This window comes from Triplophysa rosa, linkage group LG11 (assembly GCF_024868665.1).
Source record: "Triplophysa rosa linkage group LG11, Trosa_1v2, whole genome shotgun sequence".
Taxonomy (NCBI): Eukaryota; Metazoa; Chordata; class Actinopteri; order Cypriniformes; family Nemacheilidae; genus Triplophysa; species Triplophysa rosa.
The window spans coordinates 13,768,457-13,785,532 of record NC_079900.1 but is presented as its reverse complement, the minus strand read 5'-3'; the positions used below and the strand labels follow the sequence as shown (position 1 = coordinate 13,785,532).

The 17,076-nt window shown below is 39.3% G+C and overlaps 1 protein-coding gene across 5 annotated transcripts in view; it reads left to right on the top strand.

The window, feature by feature from the left end:
* Positions 1-17,076, top strand: part of septin9a (septin 9a) — a 75,266-nt gene that overhangs the window by 36,986 nt on the left and 21,204 nt on the right. The window contains exon 1 of one of the 5 annotated variants that reach the window (XM_057345860.1): positions 5,370-5,542. The exons of 3 other annotated variants lie outside the window; for them this stretch is intronic. Coding sequence is in view for 1 of the 2 variants with exons in the window: in XM_057345859.1 (XP_057201842.1) it covers positions 16,761-16,851 (91 nt within the window). In the remaining variant the exon portion in view is untranslated. Of the gene's footprint in view, positions 1-5,369; positions 5,543-16,731; positions 16,852-17,076 lie in introns of those variants that run through there. One more of the 5 variants, XM_057345859.1, reaches the window with a different exon arrangement.

The window sequence follows — 17,076 nt, the reverse complement described above, 5'->3', positions numbered from 1 at the left end:
TCAACTTTTTCTTGTCAAAAAAGACGTCAAGTGTGTTCATGGCCTAACACACTAGCGCTCAATGGGAAAGGCCAAAGATAATATATTAACAAGGTGCGCCAATGCGATTGCCATAAATTGGAATAAATGCAATGCTAAATGGCTGCCTGGAGGCGCTCTTACTTCATTAAATGGACTTTGGCATGGTGCTGTGTAGACGCTTATTCTGCATTTTCTGGGTGAGATGCAATGTGAGCGTGCTGCTTTCGTATGCAGTGTAAAATACATTCTTGGTGTGCCAAATTCGGAGATTATCACTTTAGTACAACGGGCATACAATAAAGCCAGCCCGCGTCTCTCAACAGCACATTGCTTCTTGTGTTGCAGGCAGCCTTGCTTCACCGGCTGACCATCACTCGCTATTAGATACAAACAAACACGGACAGAGCCAATTCAGAGTGTAATTGAGCGCACAGAAATAATCTAAATGCAAAATTGGAAAACCGCAATTCACTAGAGATGGGGAGTCGACTCCAAAAGAGTCGATTCCTCGACTCTTAATGTCCCTAGAGTCGGAATCGACTCCAAAACAGGAATCGACTCATCGACTCCGTAATTTTTAATGTTGTCATTGACTCAAATCGGTTACATTGTCTTTGTCTTTGTGATTGGCGCAAAGCAACAAATAACATTTAAAAATCAAACAGGTAAAAGTCATACCTCCACTCTCTCTGATTGTACACGTTTACAGCCGATCCAAAACACTGCGTTAGCGTACGATCACACAGAACACGCTTTTCATGTTCGAAAACGTGAGGCACGCTGCGCTGCTCTTTTGGTTGACTCTTCGAAAAGAGAAGCGCAGCGGGGTAACCATTATGTTGCTAGGTAACCATCAAAACAGCTGTCCTGTCAGTCAAGGATTATAGCGTGAGCGCTCTAGTTCCTGTTAACTGTCTTATTATCAGAAACTAAAATTTTACGTTTCAATCAACTGTAAAGTTCCATCACCGTATCGGAAGGCCCGCCTCTCCACTCATTCGATTGGACAATGGAAAAAAGCACACATAACGTGAAGCGCTTTTCTGCTCAGAGTTGAGTTTTTTTCAACTTCGGGCGCTCAGAGCACTCCGCCTAACTGTACGTTCAGACCGCCGCCGTCGAGAGCGTCAAAAATCTCTCTGGCCGCCCTGCCAACAACGCTGTAGAAAGAGTCTTGGGCGCGCTAACGCTCTGACGTAGATCGAAATCTTATCTTGTATTTAAAGGGGCCGCAAGCAAACAAGCTTGTTGATCTTGTGCAGACTGACCACAAGAGATTGATCGGTGGAAAGAACTTTATTGTAGTTACACGTTTGCTAACGAAATAAACCAATTAAAAGCCATTTGTGTGGTGTGGCTTTTGTGTTCATGGTTAAGTTACACTATTAACATACTATTAACATTATAGGAGAAATTTACTAGCCTTGGTCTTTAATTAACATTAATTTGTGTGCAACCTACATTACAAACTCTCCTGGTCGAAGTGTAACGTTAGCTTTAATGCAGTTGGTCAAAGCGGTGTTATTTTGAGCAAATGAATTTCATCCCCGCTGGAAAACAAGCGTTCTGTTGTTGCATATAAATGTTGCATATACAGTAAATAGTTTATTTAATATTCTGCAGCAGTAACACTGTTTTGCATGCTCTGGCGCTGAAGTTAGCATGAAATTCCCGCTTATTTACAGAAAATTTATAACGTTAATGCACATCATCAGCAACTCACCAGGAAAACAAACAATCTCAAGACACCTTGGTCCACGCATAATTTTTTTTATTTACGTCCCTGTACGCAAACAGGGACGCGTTGTATAGGATTGGGAAACCCGCCACAGCAATTACCAACTTCTCCTCCATTTTGCTTGGGAACTAACTTTCTCTGGAATCATCTCAAGAGATGGACTTCTACGTTCTGATTGGTTGCCGCCGAACCGCGTCATAGCTCATTACCATAGTTGACCTGATTTCAACTCTCCTTGACGCCCTCAACGGCCAAGACCTCGCCGCTGCTCACCGCCGGCTCACATTGAAAATGAATGACCTCCGGCCACTTTGACGCTCTCAACGGCGGCGGTCTGAACGCACAGTAAAACGTGAGGCGATGAAAATGAAAGCGTGGTGCTATGCTTATGTGAGTCTGTATGCATAACTGGACGCAAATCAAAATCAAGTTTGTGGAAACAAATTATAAAGCGTTTCATCCAGCTTAAAAACTTAAAAAATCAGCAACAGTCAGGAAGTCACAAATCATATATTAAGTTATTGTTGCTGGGTTATTATTATAGCATATTTGTTGGTTTTAAAATTTAAAATTAGTTATTTTGCAATGAGTTACATTAAGAAGAGAACACAAGGTAGGCTCAATGCCTTTTTTTAAAGTGTTGAACTTAGCCCAGGGTGAATATATAAACTCTTAAACGAAAATAAATAAATGTTTTAGGCTTGTTTAGCGCACATTTACGGAACCTCAATTCAAAACAATGAAACGCGGCGTCTTTACGTACAAAACATATTCATTTGTGTAACTGTAACTCTCCAAAATCGATGCAATAAAAAAATATAAAAATAATAAAGGAAATGAAATGTCTTAGCTTTACCATAAGTCTACAGCTACGGTTAGACCTGGACCGTCATGTCCTTGCGCTGCGTGCGCTTGGAAAACCACATCGGTTTAGGACCAGGAAGGAGTATGTGGTCTGACAGCACAAAAAACTCTCTGTGATGGTGTTAGATGCACAAATGCATGTGTATTTGCTAGTGACTTGCCAGCCCAACGTTCCCAAGCTGAAGTTCATTCATTTATTTTATATTCTTATTCCTGAGCCCGTTTTGAATGACAGTAAATGGAGTCGAAGTGTCGATTCCGTCGACTCCAAAAGTGGGAGTCGAGAATCGGAGTCTACTCCAAAAAACCCGGAACCGAACACCCCTACAATTCACTTACAAGTATTGAACAAGGGGCAATCTTCCGGTCTCTCTCGTGAAACCAACACGGAAGTGACTAAAACTGCAATTCATCGACTGGCCGCTAGAGACTGTCTCCAAAACAGGGCAGAATCTCATTGAGCCTCATGTTAAAATGGCCAACTTTAAAGCACAAAAAAACTTCTTTACAGCCTGGTACAAAAAATTATTTTGGTCTATATAGGTAATTTTACCTTTCATGACAACTGTAAGGAGGGTGATTTTATTTTATTTAATTTTTTAAAATTTTTTATAACTCACCCGTTTAACTTATATTAAGCCTTAAAATTCTGCAAAATAGTTGCGTGGCCACTTGAGTGACAAGTGGGTTCAGCCAACCGGGCGCCTCCGCTCCAACCACGTCCCGCCTCTTTGCCCATTTACGATTATCCGGGAGTGACGCGCGATGACGCGATACTGGCTCCGCCTACTTTAGGCTTCATTTTTACTTTTCACAAACCTATGGGTGACGTCACGGACACTACGTCCATATTTTATACAGTATATGGTATTGAACTGTGGAGGTTGTACCGAACGGTTCAATATTATATCGAGTATTGTGGCATCCCTAATTTTTACTGTTGCCTTCTCCTGTTTGACCTTTTATGAAGAGGCTTTACTCACTAGTAAGTGGTTTAGTGGTTTGATGTGTTTTACTCTTGAACGGTTTTCCAGTATTTGTTGTTGCCCCAACAATGGGAGCTGGATGACTGCATTGTGGTCTGAGAGGCAGTTCAGCTTTCTCAATGAGCTAAGCAGAATGACACATTTACCAGGTGACCGTACGTCTGTTTCTGCCATCCTGCTGTGAGAAAATTCCTTCTAATTCAGATCACTGGAGGATGTTAGTAAGCTGGTTGTATCATTGAAAAGCCATGCACTAACTGTGCGTATACATTTGAACAGAATGTATGTAAAGCTACAATGTGTAAAAAAATGTAAAGTATCCTGCATTTCATGTTTCAAACAGAGATGGCGATAGAGAGGCATCTCTATCGCCATCTCTGTTTGAAACATGAAATGCAGGATACTTTACATTTTTTTTACTTTACTTGACATTTCATACAAAATTGTACAGTTTGACTTAAATCATTATTATGTTTTGTAAACTTATCCTTATTTTTTAACACAATGTTTACGGTCTTTTTCTTTTATTGCTTTAATGTATTTGAGAAATACAGCTGCAGAAAATTAAGAGACCATTCCAAATTTTCATGTAATCAGCATTTCTAGATGTATTGTGGTCATTCCAGTCCGGTGTCTGTTGAATTTCAACAAAATCAATCCTTAGTAGTGACATACAACAGCAATGTGAAAGACTGACAGCATGACCAGACACATAAAAACTGTGATAAAAATCCAAGTTATCACATAAAAAAATAGTTTTTAACTTTTCCTAAATATATGTACAAAATATTACTGCTGTATTGCTTAAGAGTGAATATGAACTTGTTTTATTTGCAGTATTTAAGGTCTGAAAAATCTTTTCTGTTAATTTGACATGTTTGTGCAGTTTTAATTTTCTGCAAAGAAATGCATAAAATCTAGTTATTAGTTCACAAAATGAAACTAAAATGATTATTTTACCTAAACACATACCTATGAATAGTAAATTTAAAAAATAATAATTTTGAAATGGTCTCGATATCTATCTTGCATATTTAGAAAATAGAAAACCTTGTGGCCTTTAGAAGGTTGTTTTTGCCTCTTCATTCATGTGACATTTAGACTGTGTTTGTGTTTTATAAGGAATAATTGCCATGGGAATAATGCAAAGTGAGGTCAGTTTATTGAGTCTGTTATTTATTGGGATGTTGTTTTCTTGTGTTAGGCAGTGAAGCCCATATGTTTTTAACACAAATTTTTCTTTTTCAGGCTTTTTTTAGCCACATGTATTTTTGAGTAGTCTCAGGGAACTTTGTGAGAAGGCCTTAGAGATTCACATTGCAATGTATGTGTACTGTATATCCTTTGCTCCGTCAACCCTAATCCTAATAGAAAATGATATGCCTGCAGGGACTGGTCTTGTCATGCCAATTTTCTTTTAAATGAGGTGTGACCTCTGATTAGACCCAAGCCACCCAGACAGACATCCATGACCATCGGTTAGCTAGCATTTGGAAATTGCATTTGCATGTTGCAAGGAATGTTGTTACATTTTAAAATATTTCTTCTCACGATATATAAGTGTAGTCTCTCTGAAAAATTTAATGAATGACAGAGCATTTTCTTTACATTTCATATATGCTAGTGCAAATATTACAGCAAAGCTGTGCTGGCTGTGTTGTCTTCATCCGGAAGTGAGGAAGTGATCTGAAGCAGAGTTCATATTCTTACACAAACACCCACTCGTACGCACATTCGCACTGGCTTCCTTCCTTGTGCCATCAGCTGTGACTGGTTGACCTTGCTCTATTTCCTTTGGACTCAGCGTGGTAGACGGTGCAGAACTGCTTGCAGCATTTGCAGAAGCCTTTTAACTTTGCTCAGAGGCGTGTTGAAACTGTGCCGATTGTTTCCAAGGAGCTGGGAACAGGAAGAGAGAAGGTGGCACGTTTAGGTAATCACTACCAAAATCTGATCTCTGGTGTTTTGAATAGAGAAATCACTTAATGTTACACAGGGTACCTTGTTACTTCCTTACTGTTGCTTTAATGATTCACACATTGTTCATCCACATGCTGAGAGCCCGTGCGTCCTCCGTTACTTAAGAATGACCTCAGCTCTGACTTCAGGAAGTAATCCACGTGGTAGAAACTCCATTTAGCTGTGAAGTCAGAAGCCTTTGAATGTCATGCTAATGCTGTAAAGTGTTTTAAAAATACAGGTTTAATACATTGACAGACCTCCTTTCGTGAATCTGTTGGCCATTTTATAACCTGTTTAAGAGTTAGGGAACTGTTGACTGTGGTGTTTGGTCAAAGGTTGCTTTTGGTTTATGCAGCACTACAAACTATAAGCTATGAACTTTTACGTTATGGGCTGTCATGAGCGAATGGATTTAATCCAAAAGACGACAACATAATTTGAAGGTTGCCAAGATTGAGGTTTGTGGTCATTGAACGTAAAGCACTATTCTGTGCGCAAGAGCAATGATGGTTTTACTTTCATAGAAACTAGTTTATTGCTATACATTTTTCTATTAATCTCAATTGCATACTTTAACTTTAAAGTCAAAGAATTGGTTGTGTTAAACGGTTGAAGGACGTTTTTGAGATGAGTGGAATTATTTTTGCAGTGTTTGGCACACACGCTCTCCCCAGAGAAGCCTGCGAATATCAGTGATGGGAGGATCTAGAACTTTCCAGCTTTTTTGTTGTTTCTTTTCTAGTATGAGAAGTTTCCAAGAGGCGTCGAAACGAGAGAGCGAGAGAGAGAGCGAGAGAGAGAGCGAGAGAGAGCGAGAGAGCGAGAGACGTTGGGGTTAGCTTTGCTCATTGGTGCAGTGGATGGTGTCATGCTTTGCCGAGCGATCGGCCTCTGACCACATCTGTGTGCTTTGAGATAAAAAGCCAGCGCTGGCCAAGTCTCCCTGTGTCTTTTTCAATTTGGATAAATCATTTACTCGAAGTGAATAGTCGGCCTCTTCTGCTGTAAGAATGGGGGAAGCATATCAAAAATGAAAGGTTTCTTACTAGGGTTGGGTACTGGACTCGGTACTTTTAAGGGTACCGACCGAATTACGTCGGTACTACAGAGTAGGGTAGGGATGTAACGATTCACTGTGAGCCGGTTGAAAATCGGTTATAATGAGTGACGATTCAAATCGGTTGAGGTGTGAACTGAATCGCAATACATTTTTTGAACAGCAGGGGCCGCTATATTCACTGCAAATCTAAACGTGGACATGCTGATATTTCTTAAATGCAAAAAAATCCAAGAAAAGCTCAGACAGTATTAGTTTGTTTATATTAAAGAGACTTTTTCTATTATTAATTTGTTATAAAATTGCAGTTTAGTTTTGTTATTTGAAATAAAACATTATTTTATTATACAAAGAAACGTGAAGCATTTAAGAAATAATGCAAGGGAAGTTGTTCATTTCTAATTTGTTTCAACTCATTTTGTAAAAATAAATCGTGAATAAATTGCATCGTGAGATCAGAATCGTGACTCGCATCGCATCGTGAGCTGAGTGAATCGTTACATCCCTAGAGTAGGGCTGTCACGATTATGAAATTTGGCTGATGATTAATTGTCTAATAAATCATTGCGATTGTAACGATTAATTGTCTGTTTTAGAGCTTTGACTTTTAATTCTCATACATTTTTTATTCAGCTTTGAAACGACCATATTGTTCTGAATATAAAGACTGTTCTTTTTCTTGGAAATACATCGGGAAAAATTGAGTCATCATACTTAAGGTTTAGGCTTTTACCCGTCAATAATACAACCGCCAAATACTTTTAAGTTAATTAAATTGATCAGGAGTGAATTGAAGCCACCATTAAAATGCTATCACTCATAGAAAACCTTCTAGTCTGTTTTTTTCTCACTTGCAAGACTACAATAAAAGTTTACTTCTATGTTAATGAAATTTTGGTAGACTGGTTTTCACACTGAAATAATATTAAATTGTTCTGCAGGTTATTTTTATGGTATATGCTTTAGTTTTTTTTAAAGTGATTGTGTTGTGGTGGTAAATTTTACAAGTATTACCATGCTTTAGTTACAATATATCAATAAAATATGCAATATGCAGGTGCACTATAGCTCCCCCTAGTGTCTTCTATAGAGATGTGCAATAATTGCGATGATCTGAAACCATCGCGACGAGGTCAAACAATCGTGATGAGACGATTATTTAATAATCGTGACAGCCCTACTACAGAGTATCGATTCACATTAAATCAATCTGTGCCAAATTTCGGTACCTGAGAATGCATCAGGTGCTGCGTAAGAGCAGGTACGTTATAGAGAGAGAGAGAGAGAGAGAGTGCATTTTACCTCACGCAAAGCAAAAGTAAAACCGCTAATAAAGCAGGCTGTGCTAATCAATGTACAAAATGTAAATAAACACTCGACTCTACATATGGTTATCACATTTATGTCATTTATTTCACTTGTTCTTGTTTAGAAATCTCACGTTAAGGAAATGTGCGCTCAGATGCAGCACGTACACTCATATCTGCGAAAAAGGTACCGGTATCAGTACCATTACAGGTTCAAATGTGAACGTACCCAACCCTATTTCTTACAATATGATCGGACTCTTCAAATATTCTTACTGTTGATTGATCTCATTCGAGGGTTTGCCACACCAGCACGTTTTCAAATAGGGACACACAAACACACGTAGTGATTGCTGTGTTGGCTTTGGTTGGTATTACTCAGTCTTAAACTATCCCTGTGAATTGTTACCTCTGTTGATCCTTTTGTGTTTTGAAAGGGTGCTGTGCTGGTAATATTTTCCAGCTACATCCACATCAGAATCATTCAGGTCTGATTGAGGCCCAAACTGGATTCAGGGGAGCGAGTGCCATTTAAGATCAAGAGCTACTTCTGCCTGTGAAAGGAAGTCACAAATACAGGAAGTGGTTTTGATGGCTATTGTGTGTGGTTACATTTCCTCCCACAAGTAATTTCAGGTAGAATTTCTATTAAAGAATTAAGAGCTATGCTCTCATAGGATCTCTCTCTCTCTCTCTCTCTCTCTCTCTCTCTCTCTCTCGCGCGCTCTCTCTCTCGCTCTCTCTCTCTCGCTCTCTCTCTCGCTCTCTCTCTCTCTCTCTGCAGTTGCTTTAAGTGCCAGTAGGAGTCACTGTTCCTCATGTAGAGTATTTTATCACTCCATTATTTAAAGATATTTGGTCATACTTCTGTCCCGGATCAAAGAACTTTCATATATAATTCACTGTGGTATGTTCTCACACTAAACTTGCTCTTGGAAAATTTTTAGCATTTGTTTGTAGACAGCAGATATTATAAAATAGTTAATAATATTCTAAATTAAATTTTATTAACGGATGATATTGTGATGCTCTGCATTCATGTGACCTCGTTTGTTTGAAACACATCTGCAGATGTGCTGGCTTTAGTATGGACACTGCTGGGACTCTACCTGTCAAATGCAGCCAATGAAGCAGCATGCTAAATGGATGATGTAGATAGCAGATGTCTGAATCTCCACTGTTTTGATTCCAAGGGATATGCTCAGGTCTAGTCTCTCTAGAGATGCAAATGCCATTTAAAGGTGGATGAGCAACCTCAACCGATTCCGTACCAGGGAGACATCTGTGTGATAAAATGTGAGGGAAATAACATGCTGTAAAAGTTACTGTAGATATACAGTAATATACAGTAACAATTAATGAGAGAATTCACCCAAAAATAAGAAGAATTATTTTGTCATTTACTCATCCTCATGGTTTTCTTCTGCAGAACACAAAAAATATTTTGATGAATGTTGGTAACCAAACAACATTATCCCTCATTGACTTTCCTTGATTGGAGACAAAACCACTAAGACATTTTTCAAAATATCTTCTTTTGTGTTCCACAAAAAGTTTTAAACAACATGAGGGTAAATGAATGATGACAGATTTTTTTATTTTTGGGTGAAGTTTTTTTAACGGTTCTTTGACGTCCGAATGCAAAGTCCTGTGGTCGAAATTGTAATTTTGGGATGAAATATTCTTCCTCTGTGCCTGTTCCCGCCCCCCCAAGTGGTACTGTTTGTGCTTCATTTATAGGGATAGTTCACCCAAAAATGAAAATTCTGTAAACTTTCACTCTTCATACCTTTCATACCTGTATAAATTACTTTGTTCCGATGAACACAGAGAAAGATATTTGGAAGAATGTTAGTCATTTTCAGTTCCGGGACATCATTGACTACCATAGTAGGAAGAATTAAATGGTAGTCAAAGGTGCCCGAGAACTCTTTGTTTTTCTAAATTCTTCAAAATATCTCATTATGTGTTCAACTGAACAAAAAAATTGTAATACTATATTTTTTCCTACTATGGTAGCGGATGATGTCCCAGAACTGAAAATTGCTAACATTCTTCCAAATATCTTTCTCTGTGTTCATTGGAACAAAGGAATTTATGCAGGTTTGAAACAACCTGAGGGTGAGTAAATAATGACAGTTTTTTTCATTTTTGGAGGTTTAGACGACATTTTCAACTAAAAAAAACGAAAAAAAGGACTTTACTGTGGCCGTTTTGAAATGCTAATAGCATGAGTTTATTTATCTTTGGCCGCCTCCCCCTCATTTCACACAAACCATAGAGGTTTATACAGTTTTGAAGCATGCTGAATCTCTGTGTGTGAATGTTTTCAATTCGGTCAGTAGTTCTTTGGTTTGAAAAGTTCACGTTCGATGTCCTCTCCCACAGAGTGGGTTGATGTTGAGGTCAGTGAATCAGTCAATTTAGGCTTGGCCTAGATTTTGCCGTCTCTTCTTCGAAATGAAGCAAATTCAGGAGTGAATCAGCTCCCAGGTCTTGTTGTCATGTCCTCAGGCACTTCATGCTGGAGGGAACAAAAGAGCTGCTGTCCAGTGAGGAAGTGAGTGGTGGTTTCTCATCTGCATGAAGCATGCTGCAGTACTGAGCATGTGCTGACAAACAGGCCTTTCACAGCGACCGTCTCTGTTTTCTCTATCTGCCTCTTCAGTGTGACGCCCACTGAGGTTTGCTCCCCAGTCTGTGTGTCACATGTAAAAGGTTTAAAAAATGATGGCACGGGTTTGTTTTGGGTATTTATTTTGTCTGGTGTCTTGCATCTAGGTGGAAATGGAAATTTCGGATTGTTTATTTAACATAAAGCAGAGAGTCATCAGGCTTCAAGGAAAAATTACGTAACAAACCTGTCTGACTTTCTTCTTCTGTGGAACACCAAAGAACTACAGTTCTTTTTGTTTTGATGATGTTTGGGATGTGGGTTTTCAGTTTGTGTCTTATAGACCGTTTCATCGGATGCATGCACGCCTGACCCCAAGTTAACTTCCGGTTTGTGTTAGGCTAGTGTGTGTCTAATAATATAACTATATATATATGTTATTTAATTTATGTTAATATTAATTTGTATAATTATTTTCCTGTATAATAATTGTATTAAATCAATGACTTGTTGAATTTTGTTGTATGTTCATTTTATTAAATAAAACTAAAGGATGCGTTCAACAAATTGTTTGACGCATTTAAACAAACCATATGGTACATTGACATCTAGTGGTTGAGCTTGGTATCGCAGTCTAAATTCAAAATATTTGAGAGACAAGTTTAGCCAAGTAACGGTTCTTCTCAGTTTCTTTTGAGTGTTATCAGAAATAATCTACAGTCACTCTGTTTGTGAATGTGTACCGGAAGTTCAGTTGGGGTCACAAAAGTGCCCATGCGCAGTAACGTTTGTTTATGCTGTTAAGATGAAATATATATATATATATAAGACTTGAAAAATGCCACACAAGTCATTCACATTTATGACACAATTGCTTATATTAATTATTTTGGGTCTTTAAAGGACCACTCAGTGAAATTTAGTGGCATCTAGTGGTGAGTTTGGGAATTGCAACCAACAGCTCACTCCACCGCTCCCCCTCCCTTTCGAAGCACTATGGTGGCTAACACAGGACTAAGATGTTGTCACGTTTTCTCTTCTTTGCTGAAAGAGATAACGTATTTGCAAAACGCTCTGTAGAGAAAGTTTGTCCATTTAGGGCTACTATAGAAACAACATGGTGAATTCCATGAAAAGGGGACCTGCGGTGTATGTAGACAGAAATATGTAGTTCATTCTAAGGTAACAAAAACATATCGCTTCATTATGTAAGGTCTTTATACACCTCTGAAGACATGGTTATGTGTATTACGTTCCATTTCTGTCAATAGATCCACCTGAAAATTACACACTGGACCTTTAACTAGAAGTCACTAGAAGTTACGTTTCAGTCCAATATTTATTATATTTGCATGGAGAACAACAGTCGGCATAGCCTTCACAATTGCTATTAATAGAAGAAAATTATGACATTTTAGTGAGGGAAGGATGACAGAATGATAACCGAACCGTTTTGGGTGGACACAAAGCAAAGTTGGTCTCTTTAAGATTTTTTCCCTTCTGAGTTCTTGGCCATCTTAGTCCCTCTGTGTTGCCAGGAATAGTAAAGAAGTCATCAAACAACCGCACAACCTTGGTGCTTCTAGAAAACCTCACCAGCGGCCTTTGTCCGTATCTCTGGCTGTTGGCCCTGACTCCGCGGGGCTGTGGTTCGAACAGGGCCTTCCATAACTGCAAGTATGTCATTTGTGCAACACTTACCCTTTTATGAACCCCAGGTTTCCTTTTTCTTCCTCTTGGCCCTTGTGATTTTCACTGGGAATGAGCATGTACAGCTGGGCCTCCTGCTGCTGCGTCAGGCTCAGGGTCTCTCTGTGCCAGCTCCACATCGAGGGCCAGGCGGACACAACCGGCACGGCTTGCGACGGCAGCTTGTGGGCATATCGTGTCTCATGGCTTGGTGAGGCTCCAGAGGGAATAATGATATCTGTTCTTATCTGTCTGTCTGCATGTTCTTGAGGGGATAAGCCCAATCGCAGCAGTGCGGGCCAAGTTGTTGATTGGACAAATTAGCGCTGGATGTGAGTATGGGGGTCATTGTGCAGTCAGGGGGATGTAGAGACAAGAGGTTGTAAAGTGATACTCTTGTTATTTGTTGTGAAGAATGTTGAGTGATAAGCCATCTGATAGGGCTCATGCTACATACAGTGTGTCATGATAATGGGAATGAATGCTGTGCCAGCTTGCAAAAAGTCCCCAAGAGACTTTCTCTTCTTGAAGGAATGCACATTTTAAAGGAAAGCATGGGTTTTGAGTTGGAAGGCAGGTGTAATTTCTGATATTTGCTGAAGTTTACTGCACCCTAAAATGCTTGGCTTTTTTCAACCCAGCGTTTGGTCAAAAAGGGATGAATTCAACCATTGGGTTGTAATTTAACCGATGCTGGGTTATTTTAATACAAAATGTGACGATAAATCGAGCGAACGGTTACATGCCGCCACATTCGAAAGCCAGAGGGCGCTCTCGTGCAGAAACTCCAAATAAGCGCCGCAGGCCCACAGAAGTAGTACGATTTACACACGTAGGCCGTGTGGCTACCCGATCCGTCCCGGAAACACGATTTGTTCCGCGCATGCGCGAAACTGACGTCACTTCCTGTCTGAAATAAATCGAAACACTTTACGGCAGTTTCGGGTATGTAGGCTATGTGGCTACCCGATCCGTCCCGGAAACACGATTTGTTCCGCGCATGTGCGAAACTGACGTCACTTCCTGTCTGAAATAAATCGAAACACTTTACGGCAGTTTCGGGTATGTAGGCTATACACTGACTGCTGTTGTTTTACACTCGGTAGTTTAATATATATATTTTTTATACATTTTGTATTACATTTATTAATAAATGTATTTATTATATCTGTACAAGTTTCTTTTTTCTTACTTTGTTTCTTACAATGCTTTGAGATATTTCCTGGCTTGTTAAATTGTTGCTGAATTATAATGCATGTTTGTTTTAAGGTGGTCATAAAAAATAACTACCCGATCCATTTCGGTTAAAATTTGGTTAATATGTGGCACAAATTAACTTCATTGAATTAAATAAATGGTCAAATTAAACTGAATTGTTTAAATTTGCTAGACACAATTTGGATTGAGCAGTACTTCCTACTGTTCACAGAGCCGTAGTTCACGGAAGAGCTCAGTAAAACACAGAATCGAAGCCTTTACAATTTCAGAATCGTCCTAGACGGGTATAATTAGTGTGAATCGCGATACATCGCCCCCAGCCCTATAGTCAATTTGGCTGGTTTTGTCCCTTTCGACCCAACACTGTGTTGAAAACAACCCAGCTTTTTTTGTGTAGTTCATATAATTCTCCTCCATAATAAGGTAAACAAATTTAATTATATAGATTTAAAATATATATATATCAATTTGAATGTATAAAATTATGTAGATGAGCCACTGGTCTGCCAAACTGGTGTAATGTGGATATTTGCACCCCAATGCAGTCTTGATAAATTTGAGTGCAAAAATGGGTTCGAACGTCTTTAAAGAAATGTCGTCATGACTCATATCATTATTAATGAAATAAAATATACAATTATAGTCAATTATAGTCATTCTTAAAGGTAACGTTAAAGGTAATTCTTATGATTCGTAAATCATAAAGCCATGCTGTCCCAGCAGGTCTAGCTGTCTTACGCAGAGCGTTTTATAGTTATTCAAGCCTGTTTGACTTCATATAAAGTTATAAAGCTCTTTGTTTACTCCCGTGGTTTAGGTCAGAAAAATATGAATTAACCACTGGGACCCTGATATGGGTTGGTAATGTGTACCAGATCATGATCTAATAACGGTCTGAATCTAACTCTCGTTTCTTTTATATGCACTGGGGTCCCACTGCAACAAAGATGTGGAAAATACAAATAGACGGCAATTATAGCAACAGATGGATGTAATTTTATGTGTGCGATTTGTGTAGAGTTAGGCTGGTTAATAATGTTGTGATGAGACAAGCTGGCTGCTCGAGGTGCGATTATGTTTCTGAATTGGCGTCAATGGCAGATGTCCAAACCTAAAAAGCATGAAATTGTTTTAAATATTAAATCTAAAGAAATTCAAAACTGTCAGAATGAAAAAAATGTGTTTCATACTGTATACTTGCTATCAAAAATAGAATTTTGTTATACCGAAAGCTGGCCTATGAGGTTTTGTACACTATGAGTGTGTCTCGCATTGTGTTACACACTCGCGCAACCATGTAAGCTGTGCACTTGTGACCGCTGTAAAAGTGGGGCTCTGAGACAAATGGTTTGCATTAGTCTCACAGAGGAATAAATCAGCCTCGCTTTCTCAGCGCAAGGGCAAGAGGGGAAACAAAGATGGCGTGGCTCCATTGTTTATCTGCTGTGAGACCTCCTCGCACAGGAACAAATGGCTCTCATCCTCCCCCCTCCTGTCTTTCTCACATCTGCATGCGGAGCTTTCCAGAGACTGAATTTGGAACGCGGTGAAAGAAGTGCATAGATGACACCGGCCACGTTTGCTCATCTGATTGAAACACTGGGGATTAGTTGAACGTTGAAGGAAAAGTTAAAACACATGAAGTCTGTTTTCCTGTTATCACCGTAGAGTAGATATACATAGGACATCTGATTACCATAAAAACCACAAGATCTCCTGCTGGATTGTGTTTTGCAGCAAGCATCGGGTCTCACTGGGTTCCTGCGTGTCCTGCATCTGGGAAAACTTTGGTGCCTCTTAACATAAGGAAACAACCATTTCCATTCTGAGGGAAAAAATGCACATCCAATTAAGTAAATGCCTATGTTGTCCCAACCACAGGTTTGAACACTTGGTCTAGTATGTGGTCTTCTTTTAAACACAGAGTTTGCTCCTTTCACAAGCACTTCAGAGGAAAAGCGGAAAAGGAGCCCCCTGGAAAAGATGCAGAGAGTGAGGGATTTGCCCTCGGAGAATGGGAAACGCTGGGATTGGAATTGTTGTAAACCGAGGCAAACATTGAAAGGATTTATTTTCACTCTGTGCTAGTAAAACCCGATGTTGAAACCTAACCCCCTCCCCCCTGGTGGCTTAAGAAAAGGATGGTTGTGTCATGGCACTCATTTGAAATGACCACAATCATGCTTATTTTCCCTCTAACATGCAAGTTTAGTGCAACAGAGACTGGGTGTAAAACAAAAACAAACATGCATGGCGATGTTTCAGACTTGAATGAACCCGACAGATGGACTCGTTGATTTGTAACCTAAGCTTTTGTACTGCTGAGGGTTTTTGTAAACGCTGAGATGCAGCTTTTTCTAAACTCTGAGAAATTAAAAGCATAACAGCGCATTAAAAGTAATTAAAAGCTTAATAGCTTAATAATTCATTTAGTTTTTTGGATGAAGACTTTTTTTAAGAGATTTATATTTAAATGTTTCCAAATGTTGTGTTTAAAGAAACAGTTCACCCTAAACTAAAAATGTCATCATTTACTCACCATCAAGTTCCAAATTTGTATCAATTTCTTTGTTCTGATGAACACAGAGAAAGATATTTGGATGAATGCTTGTAACCAAACAGTGGCTACCATAGTAGGAAAAATGACAATGGTGTAGTCAAAAGTGCCCCAGAACCGCTTTCCTACATTCTTCAAAATATCTTCTTTTGTGTTCAGAGAATTTTTTCCTACTATGGTAGTCAATGGTGGCCAGGAACTGTTCGTTTACAAGCATTCTTCCAAGTATCTTTCTCTTTGTTCATCAAAACAAAGAAATCTATACAGATTTGAAACAACTTGAGGGGTGAGTTGATGACAGACTTTTCAGTTTTGGGTGAACTGGTCTTTATAAGGTTTATATTACTCATATATTCCTTATATCAAAATATTTTTAGGGTCAGGTGACATTCTTATAAACCAAAATCTCAAATTTTGCTGTAGTTTATAATGCAACCGCATTCATTTCTCTCTTCTGTTCTGTACTGCTTCGGTTTTTCCCCTGAATAATCGGGATCCCACAAATTCTTGCGGTTGGAAGAACAACAGCTCAGCTCAGGTAATTCATAGCTCATAAATCATTGGTGCTGGACAGTCCCAAATCTGAGTCTGTTTTCTCTCAATTCAGGCTGGGGAGAGATAGAAATCCAGCCCCTAAGCTTTGTGTGTGTGCTTTGTCAGGCAGATAGGCCTCTTGCTTTCTTTCTCGCTTTCCTCTGGCCATCTCTTTTTTCACTGCTGAGTTGAAGGGGGTGTGGTGAGTGTCACATGACACTGTGGGCGGAGTCAGAGAGAAGCCTAGAGATTCCAGCTGAGGCTCACACTGGAGGTTTGAGGCTGAGCAGGGACGAGCAGGAGGGTAGGTCAACTCACTTTCTGTCTCTCTCCCCCCTCTCTGTTTTTCTTTCTCTTTCAATATATGTCTACCGATCTGGTTCTGTATTGCTGTTTGGTTCCTTTTTGCTTTTTGAGCTCACAATGTTAGGATAGTTTATAGCAATGGATGTTTGGCTATAGTGGAGGTGTAGTATGTGTCTGTAAATACATGTGCTTGCGTACGTATGAGTTTTCCATGTTCGCGCTC